Here is a 24,463-nt window from a genome sequence, read left to right as displayed (position 1 = left end):
CATCTTGTAGATGGTGCACACTGCTGTTACTGTGCGTCAGTGTTGGAGGGAGTGAATGTTTGTGGATGTGGTGCCAATCAAGTGACTGCTTTGTCCTGGATAGTGTCAAGCTCCTGGAGTGTTGCTGGAGCTTCGCTCATCCAGGCAAATAGGGAGTATTCCATGACACTCCTGATTTATGCCTTGTGGATGGTGGATTGGTTTTGGGGAGTCAGGAGGTGATTTGCTCATTGCACGATCCTGCTCTTGCAGTCACAGTATTTATTTGGTTAGTTCAGTTTCTGGTCAATGGTATCCCTCAGGATGTTGATAGTGGGGGATTTAGTGATGGTAATGCCACTGAATGTCAAGGAGTGATGGTTGGATTCTCTCTTGTTGGAGATGGTCATTTCCTGGCACTTGTGTGGCATAAATGCCACTTGTCAGCCCAAGTCTGGATATTATCCCGGTCTTGCTACATTTGGACATGGACCGTTTCAGTACCTGAAGATTCGCGAATGGTGCTGAACATTGTGCAATCATCAGCGAACACCCCCACTTCTGACCTTCTGATGGAAGAAAGGTCAATGATGAAGCAGCTGGAGATGGTTGGGCTGAGGACACTACCTGGAGGAACTCCTGCAGTGATGTCCTGGAGCTGAGATGACTGACCTCCAACAACCACAACCATCTTCCTTTCTGCTAGGTATGACTCCTCCAACCAGCAGAGAATTTTCCCCTGATTTCCATTGACTGCAGTTTTGCTAGGGCTCCTTGATGCCACATTTGGTCAAATTTTGCCATGATGACAAGGGTAGTCGCCCTCACCTCACCTCACTTCACCTCAGGAGTTCAGCTCTTTTGTTCACCTTTGAACCAAGACTGTAATGAGACCAGGAGCTGAGTGGCCCTGGCAGAACCCAAACTGAGCACCGTTGAGCAGGTTATCTATCCTGTAAAGCCCCCTCAGCATCTTTTATGTTTCAATAAGATCACCTCTCATTCTTAACTCCAATGCTGCCAGTCTAAATCAGAGGGAGGGCAGCTTTGTGGTGACCTGAAAACGACCCATGTTTTTCCTTACTGTTTCCTGTTAGCCAATCCTCTCTCTACATGTTGCCAAATACAAAATTCTGTGGATGCTGGAAATCTAAAATAAAAACAGGTAACGCTGGAAATACTCAAATCAGGCAGTATCTCTGTTTCTCTTTCCAGAGTTAACAGTTCAGATTGATGACCTTTGATCAGAACTGGGAAAAGTTAGAAGTCTAATAGAAGTGAAAGGTGGAGTGTGGGGTAAAAAAAATCAAAAGTGCGTGTGTGCATCTTTCAACCAACCTTTCAGAACAGAAACGGAGGTGCAAAGCACAGGGGTTACAGCACAGAATGCGGTCTTTTGGGCCTTGTGACCTCTTAAAGCAACTTGCCTACTCCCCTTTCCCCATAGCGCTACCTTCAAATAATTAGCAGTTCGCTTTTGAGAGTCACAGCTGAATCAGCATCCACCATACTTTTGACAGTGTATTTCAGATCCTAACAACTTGCTGTCTTCAGCATGCCACCTTTTTTGCTTCTTTTGCCATTCACTTTTAATCAGCTTCCTCTGAAATTCAATCCTTTTGCCAATGGGAGCAGTTTCTCCCTCTTTACTCTGTATGAACCCTGCATGCTTTTGACTACCTTGAACAAATCTCTGAACCAGGGAGAACAGCCCCAGCTTCTCCTACCTATCTATTTATCCCTGGAACCATTCTCATCAACCCTTTCTGGACTATCTTTGAAGCCTTCACATCCTAAAGTGTGGTGCCCTGGAATTGGGCGCTGTACTCTAACTGAGGACAAACCAGTGTTCTATGAATGTTTACCATAATTTTCTTGCTTTTGTATTCTATGTCTCTGTTTTTAAAGCCCCATATCCCAGACATGTTTTTAACTGCTTTCTCAATCAGCCCTGCCATCTTCATTGATTTGCCCTAATATACCTGCAGGTCCCTCTGTCCCTGCAACTCTTTTAGAATTATTGCTTCATATTTTTGCTCCGATCAAAATGTATCACGTCACACTTTTCTCTGCATTAAATTTCATCTGCCGCTTGTCTGCCCATTCCACCAGCCTATTGGTATGCTCTTGAAGTCCATCACAATCCTCCTCACAGTTCACAATGCTTCCACATTTTGTACTATCTGCAATTTTTGAATTTGTGGCCTATGCTCCCAATTCTAGATCCATTAAAATAGATCAGGAAGAGTATCCAGTTCTAATACAGACCCCTGGGCCACTCCACTATATATGCCTTCCTCCAGTTCGAAAGTCAAACGTTCACCATTACTTCAAAAAAAATCTCCAGCAAGTTTAAGGGAAAATTATATTTAACAGGTCCATGTTGGCTTTCCTTAACATTCTCTTATCAAGTGTGGATTTATTAATTTTATCCCAAATTATTGTTTCAAAAGTTTCCCCACAAACAAAGTTAAACTGACTGGCCTGTAGTTGCTCGGTTTATCTTCTATAACCTTTTTATAAAGAAGGGTGTAACATTTGCAATGCTCCAGTCCTCAGGCACCACCTCTAATGAAGATTAGAAGGTATTGGCTAGTGCATCCGAGAATATTACGGGAAGTGGAATTTGCAGAGGCATCTCCGTCAATCCTGGTGACTTATCAGCCTATCTAAAACCTCCTCTTTATCAATTTTGATCCCATCCACTGCCTCAACTATCTGCTCTTTCACTCTCTAACTTTGGCAACATCTTGTTCCTTGGTTAAAGTCAGATGCAAAGTATTCATTTGCATCTCAACCATGCCCCCTGCCTCATGAATAAATGTTGGTCTCTTATCAGTCTAATCACCCTTTTACTATTTATATACCTATGGAAGGCTCCTGAATTTGGTTTTATGTTAGCTGCCAGTCTCTTCTCAGCTGCCTGAAAGCAAACAAGGAGGAAAACAAGAAGATAAAAACAAAAAACTGTGGATGCTGGATATCCAAAACAAAAACAGAATTACCTGGAAAAACTCAGCAGGTCTGGCAGCATCGGCGGAGAAGTAAAGCGTTGACGTTTCGAGTCCCCATGACCTTTCAACAGAACTGAGTGAATCTTAGGAAAGGGGTGTATTATATAAGCTGGTTTAAGGAGGGGGGGTCGGGGGGGCGGTGGGGGAGAAGTGGGGCAGGGGGGGTGGGTGGTGTGGTTGTAGGGACAAGCAAGCAGTGATAGGAGCAGATAATCAAAAGATGTCACAGACAAAAGAACACAGAGGCGTTGATGGTGGTGATATTATCTAAACGAATGTGCTAATTAAGAATGGATGGTAGGGCACTCAAGGTACAGCTCTAGTGGGGGTGAGGTGGAAAGGCTAGCAGGGCATAAAAGATTTAAAAATAATGGAAATACGTGGGAAAAGAAAAATCTATATAAATTATTGGAAAAAACAAAAGGAAGGGGGAAGAAACAGAAAGGGGGTGTGGATGGAGGAGGGAGTTCAAGATCTAAAGTTGTTGAAAACAATATTCAGTCCGGAAGGCTGTAAAGTGCCTAATCGGAAGATGAGGTGCTGTTCCTCCAATTTGAGTTGGGCTTCACTGGAACAATGCAGCAAGCCAAGGACAGACATGTGGGCAAGAGAGCAGGGTGGAGTGTTAAAAGGGCAAGCGACAGGGAGGTTTGGGTCATTCTTGCAGACAGACCGCAGGTGTTCTGCAAAGCGGTCGCCCAGTTTACATTTGGTCTCTCCAATGTAGAGGAGACCACATTGGGAGCAACGAATGCAGTAGACTAAGTTGGGGGAAATGCAAGTGAAATGCTGCTTCACTTGAAAGGAGTGTTTGGGCCCTTGGACGGTGAGGAGAGGGGAACTGAAAGGGCAGGTGTTGCATCTTTTGCGTGGGCATGTAGAGGTGCGACAGGTGGAGGTTGAGGAATAAGGGGTGATAGAGGAGTGGACCAGGGTGTCCCGGAGGGAACGATCTCTATGGAATGCCGCCGGGGGGTTGAAGGGAAGATGTGTTTGGTGGTGGCATCATACTGGAGTTGGCGGAAATGTTCAGTCGCTTCACCTCCGTCGCATCTGTTCTGATGATGCTACCTTCAAAAACAGTTCCTCTGACATGTCCTCCTTCTTCCTTAACCGAGGTTTTCCACCCACGGTCGTCGACAGGGCCCTCAACCGTGTCCCGCCCATCTCCCGCGCATCTGCCCTCACACCTTCTCCTCCCTCCCAGAAACATGATAGGGTCCCCCTTGTCCTCACTTATCATCCCACCAGCCTCTGCATTCAAAGGATCATCCTCCGCCATTTCCGCCAACTCCAGCATGATGCCACCACCAAACATATCTTCCCTTCACCCCCCTGGCAGCATTCCGTAGGGATTGTTCCCTCTGGGACATCCTGGTCCACTCCTCCCTCACCCGCTACTCCTCAACCCCCACCTTTGGCACCTCCCCCATGCCCACGCAAAATATGCAGCACCTGCCCCTTCACTTCCTCTCTCCTCACCGTCCAAGGGCCCAAACACTCCTTTCAAGTGAAGCAGCATTTCACTTGCATTTCCACCGACTTAGTCTATTGCATTCGTTGCTCTCAACGCGGTCTCCTCTACATTGGAGAGACCAATGCGGTCTTGCGGTCTGTCCGCAAGAATGACCCAAACCTCCCTGTCGCTTGCCATTTTAACACTCCACCCTGCTCTTTTGCCCACATGTCTGTCCTTGGCTTGCTGCATTGTTCCAGTGAAGCCCAACTCAAACTGGAGGAACAGTATCTCATCTTCTGACTAGGCAATTTACAGCCTTCCGGACTGAATATTGAATTCAACAACTTTAGATGTTGAACTCTCTCCTCCATCCCCACCCCCTTTCTGTTTCTTCCCCCTTCCTTTTGTTTTTTCCAATAATTTATATAGATTTTTCTCTTCCCACCTATTTCCATTATTTTTAAATCTTTTATGCCCTACTAGCCTTTCCACCCCACCCCCACTAGAGCTGTACCTTGAGTGCCCTACCATCCATTCTTAATTAGCACATTCATTCATATAATATCACCACCATCAACGCCTCTGTGTCCTTTTGTTCTTTTGTCTGTGACATCTTTTGATTATCTGTTCCTATCACTGCTTGCTTGTCCCTACAACCACATCACCCCCTCCCCCCACCACTTCATTCCCCCCCCCCCACCACCCCACCTTAAACCAGCTTATATTCACCCCTTTCCTAAGATTCACTCAGTTCTGTTGAAAGGTCATGAGGACTCGAAACGTCAACTCTTTTCTTCTCCACCAATGCTGCCAGACCTGCTGAGTTTTTCCAGGTAATTCTGTTTTTGTTTAGGAAAACAAGAAGGTGGCAGGACTGGTTGATAGAGCGGTCAATAAAGCCTACAGCATTTCAAGCTTTATTAATAAGGTATCGAGTACAAAAGCAAAGAGTTATGTATAGCATGTCTAAAACACAGGTTTATTCTCAATTAGGGTATTGCGGTCAGTTCTGGGTACCACACTTTAGGAAGGATATGAAGGCATTAGAAAGAGTGCAGAAAAGATTCACAAGAATGATTCCAGGGCCGAAGAACTTCAGTTACATGAATACATTTGAGAAGTTGGAACTCTTTTTTTTTTCCTTGAAGAGAAGGTTGAGAGGGGATTTGACTGATGCATTCAAAATAATGGGTCTGGACAGAGTCGATAGGGAGAAACTGTTCCTATTAGTGGTGGGGTCAAGAACCAGAGGGCACAAGTTTAAGATGATTGGTAAAGGAAGTAATAGTGACATGAGGAAAAACCTTTTCAGGCAGTAAATGGTTAAAGGTCTGGAATGCAGTGGCTGAGTGTGGTGGAGGCAAGTTCAATCAAAGTATTCAAAAGGGAATGGGATTATTATCTGAAAATGAAGGATGTGAAGAATTACAGTGAGAAAGCAGGGGAGTGGCACTAGGGGAATTGTTCTTTTGCCCCAGAGGTCCATAATAGAACTGGGTACTCTTCCTGATCTATATTAATGATCTAGAATTGGAGTATAGGGCACAATTTCAAAAATCGCAGATGGCACAAAACTTGGCAGCATTGTGACCACAAATGGTCATCTCCTGCACTGTAACCATCCTGGGAATCTAAGAGTAAACCAAAACCTGCAAAGAGAGAACACAAATTCGGGGCAAAGGTTAGTGTCTGAAATTGCTGAACTTAATGTTGAGTTTAGCAAGCTGTAAAGTGCCGATTTGTGTTGTTTCTCAACCTTGCATTGAGCTTACATGGAACACGGAAGGAGGGAGAGAAACTATACATATATATTACTTTAGCACAAGTAGTTCCAGTGTGATACACTCTCAGAACCAAGCCTCTGTGACACCCACTCCATCAACTCACCAAGGCTCCTGAAACAGCACCTTCCAAACCCATGACCACTACCATCTAGAAGGTCAAGGGCAGCAGACATATGGCAACACCGCCATCTGGAAGTTCCCCTCCAAGCCACTCACCATCTTGACTTGGAAATATATCACCATTCCTGTCGCTGGGTCAAAATCCTGGAACTCCGTCCCTAACAGCTCTGAGTGTACCTACACCACATGGATTGCAGCGGTTCAAGAAGGCAGCTCATCACTGTTGTAATATGCCTTTAAGGGATAGCAGATGCTATCACCTTAAGGGAAGGGTTTCATGTGATCCAGCCTCCATTTCACTTTGGCCTGGAGTAGGACCCAGCACATACACAGCTCTGATGTCCTCAGCTTTCTATTTGCATGTGCTTGTTCTTAATAAATTAACCTAAGTGTGTTTGCACAATCCCTGATGAGTGGTGCTCTTTGTCATTATGACACAGCATGGTGTGCAGCAGTGGTTCCTTCTAAACAACATGGTGCTCAGCCTAGCAGTAAGATTCAGTACAGGTACAGCATGGTGTATAGTCATAGTTTGTTCTCCATGGCATGAGATGACCTTCTGTTTTGGTCGGACTGTAACGGAGTCGCAGCATCGGAGAGTTTTCAAATTGCAGCATGGTGACTTCATGGAAAAGCTTTGAAGAGACAGTACAGAGATGGTGCTCAAAGAAAAAGCTGGAGAGCAGACGGATCTCCCATGTTTAGATTGCAACATGTACCCTATCCGTTCAGTGAGTGGCACAGTGCATTAAGAGGACCATACTAACTGGATTAGCTCATTCTGGAGAAGGGAGTGACCAGGGTGTGGGCCAGATCGATAGCAAATGAGGGAGAGACAGAAAAAAAAGGACTAACAAAACAGTCATAAAATCTGGCCAGAGAAGGTTGCTGTTATAATAAGTGGCTTCGGGAGTTGCTGAACATTAAATTGAATAAAACGAGGAGGAAGTTCAAAGGGATACTGTCAAAATGTCCACAGAATTCCCCACTTTAAATTAGAATGCAAATCACCTACTAACTGAATTCAGGATATTTAAACAGTTTACAGAGCTATGGTTTCTCAATTCAGGTGTGTCTGAACCAGACAAACAAGCAATAAAAATTGGCCTAACATTTGGGAATGAAGGTCTACACAGGCTAAACACATCAGGATTAACAACAGAAGAGCCAAAAGATATGGACGACATTGGAAGACCAGTTCAGAATCAGGTTAAACTTCTGTGTTCATTGATTGGAGTTCGTGTCATTTCAATAACAGTCTACAGAATCTATAGACCACTTTGTCAATAGGTGCAGAGAAAAAGGTGCATACTGTGATTTTTCAAAGACCGAGCCAGCAGACAGAGTTGTTGAGTTGGTGATCACATCCACTCCCACAGAAGCATTCCAGAAAGATATGCTAGAAAAGCCCAAAACGTATAGCATTGAAGAACTACTCAAGGATGGACATAAGTATGAAGCGATCCTCATGCCGATGAAGCTTACAGGCCCTAAGCACAGCCCCAATTATTGACATACTCACTAGCACACCCAAATCTAGCAAGCCGTGTGGAAGGTGCAGCCTTCTGCATGCACCAAGGAAATTCCCAGCTTTCCAGCAATTCTGCGAGGCATATGTCAGAAAGGGCCATCGGTAGCGACAGTGCGCTTGAGCAAAGGCTGATGCAGCTACAAAGAGAACAGACCATACACAACGGATACTTCCAAGCAATAAGAATAACCATCCAGTATCCCATCAGAAACTTATACATGAGGTGATTGAAAAACCACAAAATGACAATGATGTGGCAAACACATGTTTTAAGTATTTGTCAAGATTCAAATTATCTGTCTTTAGAAAGTTAACTATCATTATTGGCCAAGATTAACACGGGCAAGTGCCAACATACTAATCCTGCAGATTCTAAAAGACATGTATATACAGACACAGGCCATGGTGAAGGCTACTCTTATGAAATTTTCAGCTTACAACGGTTCACTAGTTCCATGTGGATGCTCTATAATTCTGGAGTGCAAGTACAATCAATCCTCCTGGATGTCACAGATATTTTACACCATTGAGACTGAAGGCCGAGCAATCACAGGTCTCCCAGCATGCTGTGACTTCACACTAGAGAGAATCCATGAAATTAGTAAGATATCAGATATTAGTTACAAGGCGAATCCACCTCCGAAACTAGAGAGCAACTTTTAAAAGTGCAAGAGAAGGTGACCAACATGCATGATAAAATTGTGGGTACAGAATTGTTATGTTCAGTTGGGACAACAAGTTTGCAACCAGGATCCCACAGAAGGTACGTGGCAACCAGCTGACGTGACAAAGATTTATTCTGAAGCCAGTTCCCAAGAAGTCATCACACACAAGGATGGGGTGTAACCGAGAACAAATCAGATCCATTCCAGCTCCACAACCACCGAACAGTCCTATTGCTTCTAGGACAAGTTCCCAAATGCAACCAGGAACAACATCTAAGAATGACAATCCCACAGATCACTGTGATCGATTAAAGAAATCTCCAGACAAGGTTACCATTATAGGATGTGGGTGTACCAGCTGATTACCTCGACACTTTAGTGACTGTTAATTTCACCAGTCCTATACACTTAGTAGTGGTAACTAAACATGGACATGTAAATAATTTTACTTCATTGGAAGGGGGGAAAATATCTTTATAAAGAAAGGAGGATGTTGCAATGTGCCTTTAAGGGATAGCCGTATAACATCATTACACAGGAACTGTCACTTCGTTTCACTTCACGAAGCTTCACTTCGGCCTGGAGTAGGACAGAGTGCACAGACAGCTCTGCAGCCCTGATGCCCTCAGGCTTTCTATCCATATATATATGTTCACGTGTGCTTGTTCTACATAATGAACCTACAGTGTTTTTCCACAATTCCTGATGAGTGACTGGTGCCTTTATATCATCATAACACGCATGACGATCAGCACCTTCTCAAGGGCAGTTCGGGATGACAATAAATGCTGTCCTAACCAGAGACGCCCGCATCCCATGAATGAATTTTTTTAAAAAAAATCTAGTCCTTGTATGATGCCCACTGCAGGACCAGTTTCCCTGTAATACCCACTCCACAACCACTGCCAGTGTGATACCAATTAGTCCCAGTGTAATATCTGTCCCAGAACTAGTATGTTAGATTTGGTTCGGAACCAGTTCCAATACAACTAATTCCAGTCATACAGACATATTGTGTTCGTGTAGTCACCCCCTGATGCTGAGAGGCAGTATATTAATACAGCAGGTTGACCAGATTCTCTCAACGTGAGTCAGTATGCCCTATTTAAAGGCATAGACCCCACCAAGAAGAGGCTCACTTTTAGCTATAATTTGATATAATGAGTGTTCATTCAGGAAACATTTGAAAAGGATCTGCATCAAGTCAAAAGAATGATTATTATTGCTCAGTTGCACTTTCCTGGGGTCTTGAGTTTTCAATTTCACTTTAGTGTTGTGCCAGGTGTGCTCCATGTATTCCTACACAATTTATTCTCAAGATTATATTTTTCAAGAATTCGCTGAGAAATCTGTAAAAGATAAGAATTATTATCATTTTTTTAACCAGTCAGTCCAATTTGAACAGAGTCTGCTGATTCTGTTTGTATCCTTACTGTGTATTTCACTATTATTTATACTTTTATATGTGATTAAATATGTTCAGGCAGCTTATTAACATGTTCTCATCTGGTTGCATTTTCCGCTTGAGATGACGGGAGCACTTGACAGGTTCTCTAGCAAGCATGTTCCTATAGTTCGGGGTTCATTATTAAATGTGCCCATGCTAAACTATGCACAATAAAACAGAAAGACACACGTTTTGTTTGATGGGGTAGTTGGCTGTTATGAAAACTATGATCTATCTTTGACCGCAAGATCAGTGTTCGGGAAAAGCTTAACTTAAAGCAAGGTGCAATCAGCTGATTGCCTTCTTATACATATGTAAGAAAGGGTATTTTTTAAATATAAATGAGACCTGTCCATTTCACTCTATGAATTATATCGTCAGACATAGTGGCATGGAGAGTAAAGTGAATATTTCACTCCATGTGTAGTAGACTATTTCAGGAAAAATCCAATTGACAAAATGTTGGACCCATAAATGTCGCACCACTGGGCAATCTCCTGCTTGAACTCTTCTACTCCCTATGGCTGCCCTTTGTTCACCTTGTGTTCTCCTTATGATATGACATGACATTGAACTGAAACCAGGAGACTCTTCAGATTTTGGAAGTATTTTCATTCTTGTCCAGTCCTGTAATTGATTTTATAAAACAAGAGTAAGATATGACAATGTGAATAACAAGACAAGTGCTCACAAATAACTGTGCACCAAATAATCTGAGACACACACACACCTAACACATGCATGAGCACAAACACTCACGCAAACACACATGTACTCTTACATTCTCTCTCACACATTTCTGTACATACATAAACGCACATGTATGTATCCATCCCACAAATAACCACATCCATTTCACAGACTTATGCACAGGAAAATATACACAGATCACACAAATATAGACAGGTATGTAACAACAACTTGTATTTAAATAACACCTTTAGTTTAATAAAATACCCCAAGGTGCTTCACAGAAGTTATTATAAAGCTAAACTTGGTGCCGAGCCACATAAGAAGCTAATAGGGCAAGTGACCAAAAGCTTGGTCAGAGAGGTAGGTTTTAATGAGTGTCTGAAAAGAGGAAAGAGAGTTGGAGGGGGAATTGCAAAGTTCAAGGCTTGGCAGATGATGGTGCAGCCAGCAATAGTGGAGCTATTAAAGTCAGGATTAGAGGAACACCAATATCTAGCAGAGTTGTGAAGCTGGAGGTGATTACAGAGGTAGGAAGGAGAGGTTTGAAATCAAGGATAAGAATTTTAAAATTGAGATATTGCTTTACCCGGAAGCTGGGTAGATCATGGGGGGATGGATGACCAGGATTTGGTGCAAGTTAAGATACGGGCTACAGCGTTTTGAATGACCTCAAGTTTACAAATGGTAGAATGTAGGAGGATGGCCAGCAGTGTGTTGAAATAGTCAAGTCTTGAAGTAATAAAGGCATGGATAAGGTCTGCAACAACAGAGGAGCTGAGGTCTGTTGGGTGATGTTATGGAGGTCTTAATGATGGGAGCGATACAGTAGTGAGTAGTGGACAACATATTCTATGCAGGAGAAATTATTGAATGGTTTCCACCTTTGCTGTCTTAGATGTATCCTCAGCATCTCTAGGCAGGATAAAGTCACAAACTCAGAGGTCCTACAGCTTGCTGATTCCATCAGCTTACACTCATTACTGAGCCAACGAAGCCTTTGATGGCCATTTAACCAAAGATTTTCTGTACAGTGAGCTGGTCACTGGCTCATAACCTCCTGGACATCCATTCCTTTGCTGCAAGGACACATGCAGCGGGATATGGAGATCACGGACATTGACGCTGACAGCTCGGAGACAGTCACTGATGATCATGACCTCTGGAGGCTGACTGGATGGGCATTGGAAGAGGTGAGGAGAAGCAAGTTCAGCTGACTGAGAAGGCCCAGCAAAAGCAGCGGCCAGCGAATCATGCACCTTCTCGACCCAGTCTTTTCCTCGGCAGCAAATGCCAGAGTGGGGCTCCTGAGCCACACCGAGTGTTGCTTAACACAATGGATCACCACAGTACAAGCCACCTTCTCACAAGATGGAAGGTTGCCAAAGAGAGGTGGAGCGGCTATGTAGTCAAAAGCTCATCTTGGGGTCAAATATGACACCAAAGTTGCAAATGGTTCAGTTCAGCCTTAAACTGGTGCCAGGGAGAGGGATGGAATTGATGGAAAGGGAGTGCATTTTCTCGTGGGGATCAAAAATAATGGTTTTGACCTTCCCAATATATAATTGGAGGAAATGCCTGCATGTATAGCACTGGATATTAAACAAGCAATCTGAAACTTGGAGGCAGTGGAGGAGTTGCGAGAGGTGGTGCTGAGTTGGGTCTAGGCATCATCAGAGTACATTTGGAAATCGATTGTGTTTCTGGATGATGTCCCCAAGGGGCAGCGTGCAGATGAGAAAGAGGAGGGGGCCAAGTATTGATTCTTACAGGACACCAAAGGTAATGCTACTGGATCACGAAGAGACGGCTTTGGCAGTTGTACACTGGTTACAATTAAATAGATAGGAATGCGATCATGTAAGAGAGGTTCCATTCAGCTGGATGGCATTGGAGGAGGATGGTGTGGTCAAAAGTGCCAAAGGCAGCAGGCAGATTGAGAAGAATGAGGAGCAAAAGTTTACCTTTGTCACAATCATATAGGATGTCATGTGACTTTGACAAGAGCTATTTTGGCAGGGATGGAAACTTGATTGGATGGATTCAAACCTGGAGCTCTGGGAAAGATGGGAATGGATTTGGGAGGTGACAACGCAGTTAAGCTCGTTTTAGGGGAAAGGGAGATTGGAGTTGAGGTGGTAATTTGTAAGCATGGAGGGGTCACCTGTTTTATTTTAAGAGAGGTGATTATGGTATATTTAAAAGGAAGGACAAGTGCTTGAAAAGAAAGTTAATAAAATTAGCTAACCTGGGGACTGTTGTGATATGAGGTGCTTGCACCTTGTATCTGAAACAACTGTCAGTCATTACCCACCTTGACAGGATTTGATATAGTAGTCCCTTGAGTTGTGGGCAGTCTTTAAGAAGCAGGATAAAGATTAAATGTACTATACTTAGCCTCCTAGTAACTATCAGTATATAGTCTTATCTTCAATGAATGAACCCATATTATTGAATCATCAATCCTGTGTATGATTGAAATGTTTACATCAAAGAGAAGAAGAATGTAACATGGTGGCAGCCCGGTCTTTGAATATTTGACTGCAAAATATGTAAGATCAACCCTTCACACACAACAGAAGACAGGAGCTACTGTGGAGATGGAACAACTACCAAGACTCACCCTGTGAAAGAATCCTGCAGCTTTGTAGAGATTTTACACACACACAGCCCTCATTCTGGGATCTTACCTTGTTCCAGCCAACAGGCATCGGTTCCTAGTAAGATTGTTCAAGTCTGAGAGAACATAATTATTAAAAGTCTAACAGCTCCACAGTTTAAACAAGAACAAAAAATAATCAGTAAGCTGCAGGAGTCTCATTTTAAGTAGAACTCCACAAATAGTTCATTACTACTGAAGCTAAGTACTGCAGATAGGGCTGAGAAAAAGAATCTATCCAGTAATAGCTGCTACTATCTAGCAGAGGGATGTTTTTTTAAAAAATGTTTTTTTTTAGATCATTGTTTACTTTCATTTTTGAAGCCTGTGGCCATTTTTTCACCCAAATCTCTGCTTGATGTGTGGAGCTTAGAGCTAAACCCAAGAAAAATCTCCAAGAGCTCAGCAGTGTCACTGTTGCTGTTGAGCAATAACATACAAGCAGCTAAGGCAGTGGCCACTAAAGGTACTGCAACTCTGAGCTAAATTAACTTTAAAAGACCTGGAAGAAACTTTCATAGTTGTCAAAAGCACCAGATAGCATTAAAATCCCTGCAAAAAAAGTTAGAAGACGACCACAAAATTTCCAACACTTGATTAGCAACGGTTTTCCTATCTGAATTTGCTTTGTTCCGACAACGTGTCAAGCTATGTTTTTGCAGCTCAGTATTTCCGAACCAGATAAACAAGCCATTAATTTAAACTACTATCAGCAACTAAGGCTTCCACAGACTGACCACGTTAGTTCTGTCTGACAACCATCTTAAAATTCCAGGAAAAAATATGGTTAACACTTGAAGATCAATTACGAATGAAGTTCAATCTAAGAATACACCACCTGGAATTCATGTCATTTAGGCAACAAACAGCAGAGACCATTGATCAATTCACAAGTAAATGCAGAGACAATAGGTATGTTTGCACCTTGTCATGGCAGAGCTAGCCAGCACGTTAATCAATCCCGTGACAGCATCTACCCCAATGGAAGTGTGACAAAAAGGCATCTTTGACCAACCCAATGATTACACTATGAAATAACTAGTACAAAGCAGACACAAATACGAAGCCATACTACTGGGTAAACAGAGTCTACAGTCTACATGTAATTCATCCACCATAGGCATGATAGGCAATGCAGACAAGCCTAATAAGTAATGTGGGTGGTGTGGCTTTATACATGCACCAAGAAAAAGCCCAGCTTTTAATGCTGTAAGCAAGGCATGACACCAGAGGACACTGGAAACACCAGTGCAGAAAGCAAAGACCGGAACAGGTGCTTCAACATCATGAGAAGCCACAACCAGAAACCAGGCGAGTGCAGCATTCCAACCAACCAAGAGCTTGTACCAAACTGTATCAAGACAAAGTCCATGAAATGTCTAGCCAAGCCTATATGGACAGGTGATGAGGATGACCAAACCATCAACACACAAGATGAGTCAACATTCAGCATTGGTGAACATCAAATAATGTACTGATAAAGTGGTACCAACAGAAGCCTTTGCCACCATCCAGATTATATGCCCACAGATGTAGGGACAGCATAACCTATATGCAAAACTGGATAATAGTGCAGGTGCAAACATTCTTCGATTTTGTACACTGAGGTACACTGAAATCTTTGTACCCTCAGAAGTAGCAACTGATAGTTCAACCAAACACTGCCAAACTCATCATGTACAATGACTCCGATTCCATCCCTGGGATCCATTACACTTGAGTGTTACTAGAAAAACTTACCATAGTCACTCCAGATGTTTTACATTATGGCCACCATGAGTCCAGTGATCGCAAGCCTACAGGCATTCAAGGACCTGTCCTTGCTCACCATCTATGATATCATAAGATAATGATGAAGATCACAGACCACAATGTGCTTACACTGGGAGAAGATCACCTAACTCTGCTACACAGATCATCATCCAACAGGCTACACAAGACTGTTTGAACCGAATATGCATATCATTCCAAACTTGCAAACATCGCACTGTGGAAGCAATGCAGATTTACCAACTGTGGACCACCTTCCCTCGCCATCACTCATTGATACTCCCCAGGAATACGTGTTGTCTTGATTGAAAAACGGGAAGATGAAATATACCCATGCTCGGCATGCGGGTAATGAATTACCCAACCTGGACAGAAAGTTAAAGTGCAACACCCAACTGATGGCACACAAAATCCAGTAGAAATTATCAGCAAATGCCCAGAACCGAGATCGTATCAAGTACAAACAACAAATGGCATGACAGTACAACAAAAGCAATGCCAAATCGGAACAATACCGTAACCAGAAACACTGAGTAACCCTATTGCGAACAGAAGATGGTCTAAGACACAACACAAACAAAGGAACCTGAACCAGCATTCTGAAAATGTACAGCAGGATCCAGCAAAGATCACTATAACTAAAGTTGCATGAATAAACAAACCACTGATATATTTTGGAAATTTGTAAATGTATTGCTCTGTGTTAACGTACATTTAAATACAATGTTATTTTGTTTTGCTGCCATGTAAATAGTTTGATTCTTTTAGGGTAAATCTGTTGCTAGAAAAAAAAGGGATGCTGTGATATGAGGTGGTTGCACCTTTAAGAGGGCATATCTTAAAGTACTGTCAGTCATTATCCATCTCAACAGGATGTGATGTATTAGTCCTATGACTTGTGGGAAGCCTACAAGCAGCAGGGTAGAAGAGATCAGATTGGACTATACTTAGCCTCCTAGTAAATCTATCTGCCGAGCCTTCAAATAAAGAACTCACATTATTGCTTCACCAACCCTTGTGTATGATTGAAGAGAAGATAAGAAGAATGTAACAGGGGCTTGGAAGGGAATTTGGGTACTTCACAATTCAGTGGAAATAGGATCAAAGGAGCAAGAGATGAGTCTCATGGACAAGAAGAGGGCATGAGGGGAGTTAGGAGAGAAAGATGCAAGTAGAGGCAATGTCATGGAGGACTTTGAAGCAAGTTTATCCGGGTAGATTAAGGGAAGAGAGGGAACTGAAGAGGAAGCTGATCAGATGGTCTCAATCATAGTAACAAAGGTCCTTGAACTTCCTGTACTTGTTAATGAGGTGAGGATGGAGGAGACGGGGGAGAGGGGTTTAAGATGGTTTACAGTAGGAGGAAGGAGCCAGAGGTCATCTTTGCATTCCAGGATGATCCTAGAATTGTAGTTTTGGCAGATAGAACAAGACCCTATAGTGCTTTATGTGGTCCAGCCGGATCTGACAATAAACGCACATCAATCTATGCAGTGAATTAAGGGAAGAATGCTATTAGATTTGGAATCATTTTCTGGAAAAGGCAGTGTTTATATGTAGTCAATTTAGATTGCAAACGTGATATAAGTTTAATTTAAATGATTTATCAAAGATGAATTGAAATGAAGCAACAATGGAAATCCGAACCAGCATATATCTTTGAATGACAACATTTGAAAAATCAAATCTGTTCCACAGACAAACATTTCAAACTGACATGCATACTCAGATGGAATAAATTACCTTAATAAAAATGCAATTATTTGATTTTCATTCAGATTGTAAGTTGATTTTTTTTATTTTTGAGTTCCCCTGATTTTGATTTCAAGCACATTCCTGTCAAGTAAATTGGAGTTTTAAACATATTAATTCTCAAAGTGATTTGCAGGTGGTCTTCATTCCAATGTGTGCTACATCTTTACATTTGATTTTGTTTCACTGAGTAGATCTGAATGAGTTACAATCTCACATTTGTTTGATTTCCTTTCATTGGCCTAGAATGGGCACCTATGAAAAGTAGTATGTTAAAGCTGCTATCATAACCTTGCAGGGAGGAGACATAAAGGCCTCATCCTATGCCCATTCCCACTCTCAGATCAGCTTTTCTATTCCTCTTTATCTTACAGGTTGTCCATCAGGATCATTTAAACCAAACCAAGGAGAGGATCCCTGTTTGAGCTGTCCAATCAACAGCAGAACCACATCGGAAGGTGCCACAAGCTGTGTTTGCCGGAATCGATACTTTCGGACAGACACCGACCCACTTGATATGCCATGCACCAGTAAGTTCACCAATATTCTTAGATAGAGGCAGATATGGAGAGACAGAAAGGGGCGACATAGAATCATAGAATGATTACAGCAGAAGAAAATGGCCATTTAGCCCATTGTGTTAGTGCCGGCTCTCTGCAAGAGCAACTCACTTAGTGCTGCTCCCCTGCCTTTTCCCCATAGCCTTGCAAATTTTTCCTCTTCAGATAATGATCCAATTGTCTTTTGAAAGTCAGGCTTGAATCTGCCTCCACCACATTCTCAGGCGGTGCATTCCTGATCACTTGCTGAGTAAAAAGCATTTCTCCTCATGCCACTGTTACTACTTTTGCCAATTACTTTAAGTCAGTGTCCTCTGGTTCTTTATCCTTTGACAAATGGGAACAGCTTCTCCCCATGTCCAGACCCCTAATGATTTTGACCTCTCTCAGAGCTAGAGACAAATGGAGTGGCAAACATGGGCAGCAATGGAGAGGCAGACACAGGAGCTGGGATTAAGGCAGTCATGGGGACAAACTGGGTTCAGATTCATGTCCCACTGCATTCCCATTGTAACTATCTCTTTTCATATGTCATAAATCAGTTTCAGTTTTACTGGAGAAATGCATTAAAAAGAAAACTGAAATTATATCCAACTTCTCCCAACCTGAGGATGGCTGAAAGTACATAACCGGCAATGGATTACTTTTGAAATGTCATCACTGTTGTAATGATTGTGTTTCTGTGAAATACAGCAATTAATTTGTGCACAGAAAGCTCCTACAAACAGGAATATGGTAATTACCAGTTGTTTGTCTGCTTTAGGATAAATATAGACCAGGGCATTGAGGATAACTTCCCAGATATTCAAAATAGTGGAATGGGATCTTTCCCAACCAACTGTGAGGACAGACAGGATCATGGATTAATATCGCACCTGAAAAACGTTAAAGAAAAATTTGGAAGAAAAGTTTTACTAAGAACAGAACTAAGCAGCTTGGATACTTTATTACGTTAAAGACATTATAAGCATGCATGGTGTTGTGGAATCCAGAAAGTGGTCCCGAAATCAAGCTAGCCTTATGTTTGTGCACATTTCCATTGGCACTGCCATACCTCAGGGTGCCACCAACCTGATCCTGCTTTTCCCTAAATTAAACGCAAAGTACTACAAATACTGAAATTGTTTTTAATTCTTTTTTTATGGAATGTGGGTGTCGCTGGCTAGGTTAGCATTTATTGCCCATCCCTAATGGCCCTTGAGAAGCTGGTGGTGAGCTGCCTTCTTGAACCCCTGCAGTCCATGTGGTGTAGGGACATCCACAGTGCTGTTAGGGAGAGAGTCCCAGGATTTTGACCCAGTGACAGTGAAGGAACGGTGATATATTTCCAGGTCAGTGTGGTGAGTGGCTTGTAGGAAAGCTTTCAGGTGGTGGCATTCCCATGTGCCTGCTGTCCTTGTCCTTCTAGATGGTAGCGGTCATGGGTTTGGAAGGTACTGCCTAAGGAGCCTTGGCGAGTTCCTGCAGTGTGTCCTGTAGGTGGTACACACTGCTGCTACTGTGCACCGATGGTGGAGGGAACGAATGTTTGTGGATGTGGTGCCAATCAAGTGAGCTGCTTTGTCCTGGATGGTGTCGAGCTTCTTGAGTATTGTTGGAGCTGCAATCATCCAGGCAAGTGGAAAGTATTCCATCACACTTCACTTGTGCATGGTAGATGGTGGGCAAGCTTTGGGGAGTCAGGAGGTGAGTTATTGGCTGCAGGATTCCTAGCTCCTGACCTGTATCATAGCCACAGTACTTTTATGGCTAGTCCAATTCAGTTCCTGGTTAATGATAATCCTCAGGGTATTGATAGTGGGGGAATTGGCAGTGTAATGCCATTGAATGTCGAGGGACAATGGTTAGATTCTCTCTTATCAGAGATGGTCATTGCCTACCTGACACTTGTGTGTCGTGAATGTAGCTTGCCACTTGTCAGCCGAAGCCTGGATATTGTCCAGGTCTTGCTGCATTTGCATATGGACTGCTTCAGTATCTGAGGAGTTGCGAATGGTGCTGAATATTGTGCAATGATCAGCAAATATCCCCACTTCTGACTTTATGATGGAAGGAAGGTCATTGATGAAGCAACTGAAATTAATTGGGTCAAGGACACTACCCTGATGAGCTCCTGCAGTGATGTCCTGGAACTGAGATGATTGACCTCCAATAACCGCAACCTATCTTCCTTTGTGCTAGGTATGACTCCAACCAGTGGAGAGTTTCCCCCCGATTCCCATTGACTCCAGTTTTGCTAGGGCTTATTGATGCCACACTCAGTTAAATGCTGCCTTGATGTTGAGGCCAATCACTCTCAGCTCACCTCTGGAGTTCAGCTCCTTTGTCCATGTTTGAATCAAGGCTGTAATGAGGTCAGAAGCTGAATGACCCCACAGAACCCAAACTGGGCGTCAGTTTGCAAGTTATTGCTAAATAAGTGCTGCTTGATAGCACTGTTGATGACCCCTTCCATCACTTTACTGATGGTGGTAATTGGCCAAGTTGGATTTGTCCTCCTGCATCTGGACAGGACATACCTGGGCAATTTTTCTCATTGCCATGTAGATGCCAGTGTTGTAGCTGTACTGGAACAGCTTGGCTAGGGGCACAACAAGTTCTGGAGCACAAGTCTTCAGTACTGCTGCCGGAATATTGTCAGGGCCCATAGCCTTTGCAGTATCCACAGTGCCTTCAGCCGTTTCTTGATATCACGTGGGGTGAATCAAATTGTCTGAAGACTGGCATCTGTGGTGCTGAGAAGCTCGGGAGGAGGCCGAGATGGATCATCTACATGGCACTTCAGGCTGAAGATTGTTGCTAATCCTTCAGCCTTATCTTTTTCACTGTGCTGGGCTCCCCCATCATTGAGGATGGGGATATTTGTGGAGCCACCTCCTCCAGTGAGTTGTTAAATTTTCCACCACCATTCACGACTGGATGTGGCAGGACTGCAAAGCTTAGATCCATTGGTAGTGGAATCCCTTAGCTTTGTCTATCACTTGCTGCTTATGCTATTTGACATGCAAGTAGTCCTGTGTTGTAGCTTCACCAGGTTTATACCTCACTTTTACGTATGCCTGATACTGCTCCTGGCATTCCATCTTCTTCACTGTACCAGGGTTGACCCAGTGTTGGAAATGGTAGAGTGGGGGATATGCCGGGCCATGAGGTTACAGGTTGCGGTTGAGTACAATTCTGCTGATGGCCCACAGTGCCTCATGGCTGCACAGTCTTGAGTTGCTAGATCTGTTTGAAATCTATCCCATTTAGCACGGTGGTAGTGCCACACAACACAATGGAGGGTATCCTCAATGTGAAGATGGGACTTCATCTCCGCAAGGCCTGTGTGGTGGTCACTCCTACCGATACCATCATGGACAGATACATCTATGGCAGGCAGGTCGATGAGGATGAGGTCAAGTATGTTTTTCCCTCTTGTCGGTTCCCTCACCACCTGCCACCGACCCAGTCTAGCAGCTATGTGCTTTAGGTCTCGATCTGCTCGGTCTGTGGTGGTGCTACTGAGCCACTCTTGGTGATGGACAACAAAGTCCCCCACCCAGAGTACATTCCGCGCCCTTCCCACCCTCAGTGCTTCCTCCAAGTGGTGTTCAACATGGAGGAGCACTGATTCATCAGCTGAAGGGGGGTGGGGGTGGGGGGTTGTACGTGGTAATCAGCAGGAGATTTCCTTGGCCACGTTTGACCTGGTCCTATGAGACTTGATGGGGGCCGGAGCCGATGTTGAGGACTCCCAGGGCAACTCCCTCCTGACTGTATACTACTGTGCCGCCACCTCTGCTGGGTCTGTCCTGCTGGTGGGACAGGACATACCCAGGGATGGTGATGATGGAGTCTGGGCATTACCTGTAAGGTATTATGATCCCAGCTGATGTCACAATTGGACAAGCCTGATCCCAGGGTGGAACCCAGCTTGAAAGATCCGTGGAGAGGGGCTACTGAACAGTCACCAGAGTCAACTAATGAACTTTTAACAAAAGCAAAATCATTTATTACACAAGAAAAGATGAACTATATTATAATACTACTTCATCCACAAGTATACCTTTACAGATATATACAGGTTTGTAAGGATAACAGAAACTACAAAAGCTATCTAATACTCTAATATTCACAATAAGTACAGGTCATGTAAACCAAGTGATGAGACACATCACATTCTGAAACCAGGTGACAGATGCCATCCCAGACAGATGCTATGGATCTCTCCTCAACTCCCCCCATCCCCTACTTGTTACACTGTGAGCTACTGAACTCCACCTTTCACACAGGGTTTCCAATCTCTACTTTCCAAGAAGTCACCTTGGAATCTTCTCCTAGACTGACGCTTTCTCTCAGATGCCTTCCTCAAGGGTTCACCTGCATGGTTTTGCACTCTCCTTCCAATGTTCCTCTCCCCGGGTCGCCACAGCATTCAAGCTTTCTTCCACGCACACTCTCTCCTGATTCAGCTGTCAACGGTACACTACTGCTTCAAATACCCATAGCAAAGAGTTACAGGCCCTCAGTTGCCTCTTTGGGCCTTCTGACTTCTCACATGCCTTTATATCACTATGACTCTGCTTTCTGCACTTCCACTCCCCTGGATTCTTGGGGACTTTCTTCTTTAGCTTGGGACTGGCTTTCTGTCCCCTTTGCTCCAGTGTCTTTCTGGCAACTACTTTCAGCCAATTTTAGTTTGAAACTGGCTATCTGCCTCTACTAGGTTGCTTCTGCTTAGCAGCTGTCTTCAAATCCAACTGAACTCAAACATCTTCCAAATCAAGCTGGTGTTTCTAGTTTCATGTGTGTATGTTTCTGTGCTTGTGGGAGGTATTGTCTTGCTGGACCCCTGTTGCTAGGCAACAGCCCAGTTTTTCTACTCTTGTGCTTGCTTAACTTCTTTTATAGTAAATGCTCATTAGAAATGCAGGCACCTTTTTAAAGTGAAACTAAAACGCAACTTAACACACAGATACAGAAATACAAATCAAATTTAAATATTAAAGCTAAAACTCATTCCTAACACCCACAAATACCAATATAACTTAATTAAACTACCTCTATTTCCTAACACCTGCCCTTTGGAGGGAATAAAGCTTCACAACAGTGAAGGTTTCTTTACAATGGCCTTACATCCGCCTAACACAAACTTAACATCATAAGCATCAACGCAGCTTATTTTCTATTATACAAATAAATAAATTTTCCATTTCTTTTCACAACTGAACGTATTGTACAATTGCAAAAATGTGCTTAAACTCAATAAATGTAACAAGACTGGTAGAATTTGCACATCATAGTATTATCACAGCTCTTTTGTTTCCTTTTCCTCTTAGCCCCAGTCTTTAACTTAGCAAAGAAAGTTTTGGTTAAGTCCACAGCTCAATCATCCTTTTTGTTAGCTGTAGGCACAATTCCATCCCCAGTCTCATTTTCCAAACTCAAATGTGGTAAATTTTCATTTTGATTTAGCAAGGCAAAATGGCATTTTTGTGAGTTAACATCTCATTTCTTCTCTGATCAAAATCTCTTTGCCATTTCAAGAATGTTATTGAGATGCTTTTTTTATGTCTGCATAAAACTGTTTCATACCTCTGCTTGGTTTGATCTTTAAACTTTTTATGATATTATTGTTTTTTGCAGATCCCATTTCAAACAGGTCTTTACCACTCAGTTTTGAGCAGTGTCAAAATTATATTCTCCCTGGGGAGATTCATAGTTCATTCCAACCCTTCATTTCTTTTGCATAATCCATGAACTATGTCATTCCAATCCTTTCCCGGATTTGGATGGTCTTTTGCAAACTGTCGACTTGCCTGGTCTGCTGTCTTTAGTGTATTAGCACTGGCACACTGGCAAGCACTTGTGAATCAATGTCTCTGGTCATTGACCGGAAAGAGTTATTTTGTGATTTCAGTCCTTTTTGTTGGAAGTTTTTGATTCCCAATTCTACATGCATTTTAATTGTTTTCATATTGTTCATTACTGAGATTGATACACCAGTAATTTTACTTGGGTCAGTTCCTTGCTCAACTGGACCACAATTCAGCAAAGAGTTTTTATTCCCAGGAACAACTTTGGAACTGTGACACTCCTATCACACATCTTCCCCAGTTTGCATTGTAAGTTCGAGAATCTCATTGCTCTTTCCACAATGATATTCTAACAGCTCGTTAGTCTTGCTTTTTAAGTCTGCATCGAACCAATTATTCTGATTTACCAACAATTTGTTTTCTTGTTCAAGGCATTTTCCCTGATATTTCATAGCAACTTCTGATGCTTGAAGTTCATCAAACTTCAACTGAAGACTGACCTTTGTTAAAATTGCTTCTGCAAGTTTATCATTTAGACATTTCAAGTCCTCAGTCAAGTGTTCCACTTTCTGTGACTGATTCTCAATTGTTCTCACCAATTCTCTTCCTTCTTTAACAAACTCTTCTTTCATACCTGCAAGTTGATTTTCTACTTTAAATAAGGTTTTCCTTCAATTTCTTGTTATCTGCAATAAGTGTTTCATTTTTGGCCACAGTGGTTTCCTAAGGTTTGTTACGATCAACATGATCAACTACCCACTGCAATACTGTCATTGCCACATTACTGTCTCCACTAGCCAAATCATTACCCAGAATAAAATCCACCCCTTCAATGAGTGATTTAGAAATAATTCCTACTATAACAATTCTATTTACAAAATGACTTTAAGTTCACTTTACACAAAGAAACAGGTTCATAAATTCCATTACTCTTACCAATACTTTTTCTTTCATAAAACTATCTGGTACACAAATTGTATCATCAGCTACCATCAAATATTGATCTGCCCCTGTATCTCTCAAAATGTTTACTTATTTTGTTGGAGGAGTAAGGGAACGCTTCTCCCTTCGACATACAACATCCAGACCCTCTAATAACCTGACTTCCTTCACCGGTAAATCAAAAGCGAATTCTTTGGACTATCCTAAACCATATCCCCTTTCCTATATGTTCTGAGGGAACACATTTCCCCTGTACCACTGCTGTAGTTTTAACAACCATTTCCTTTTCTGAA

General features: G+C 42.8%; 1 protein-coding gene across 1 annotated transcript in view; it reads left to right on the top strand.

Annotated features, from left to right (window-relative positions):
- The window catches only part of LOC121288418 (ephrin type-B receptor 2-like), an 848,586-nt gene that overhangs the window by 432,003 nt on the left and 392,120 nt on the right, over window positions 1–24,463 (top strand). Inside the window, exon 3 of the mRNA XM_041206952.1 lies at window positions 17,245–17,400. Within this exon, the coding sequence (XP_041062886.1) occupies window positions 17,245–17,400 (156 nt within the window). The remainder of the gene's footprint in view (window positions 1–17,244; window positions 17,401–24,463) is intronic.

This window comes from Carcharodon carcharias, chromosome 15, assembly GCF_017639515.1.
Source record: "Carcharodon carcharias isolate sCarCar2 chromosome 15, sCarCar2.pri, whole genome shotgun sequence".
NCBI lineage: Eukaryota > Metazoa > Chordata > Chondrichthyes > Lamniformes > Lamnidae > Carcharodon > Carcharodon carcharias.
The sequence above is the reverse complement of the archived record's forward strand: the minus strand, read 5'-3'. Positions and strand labels throughout refer to the sequence as shown.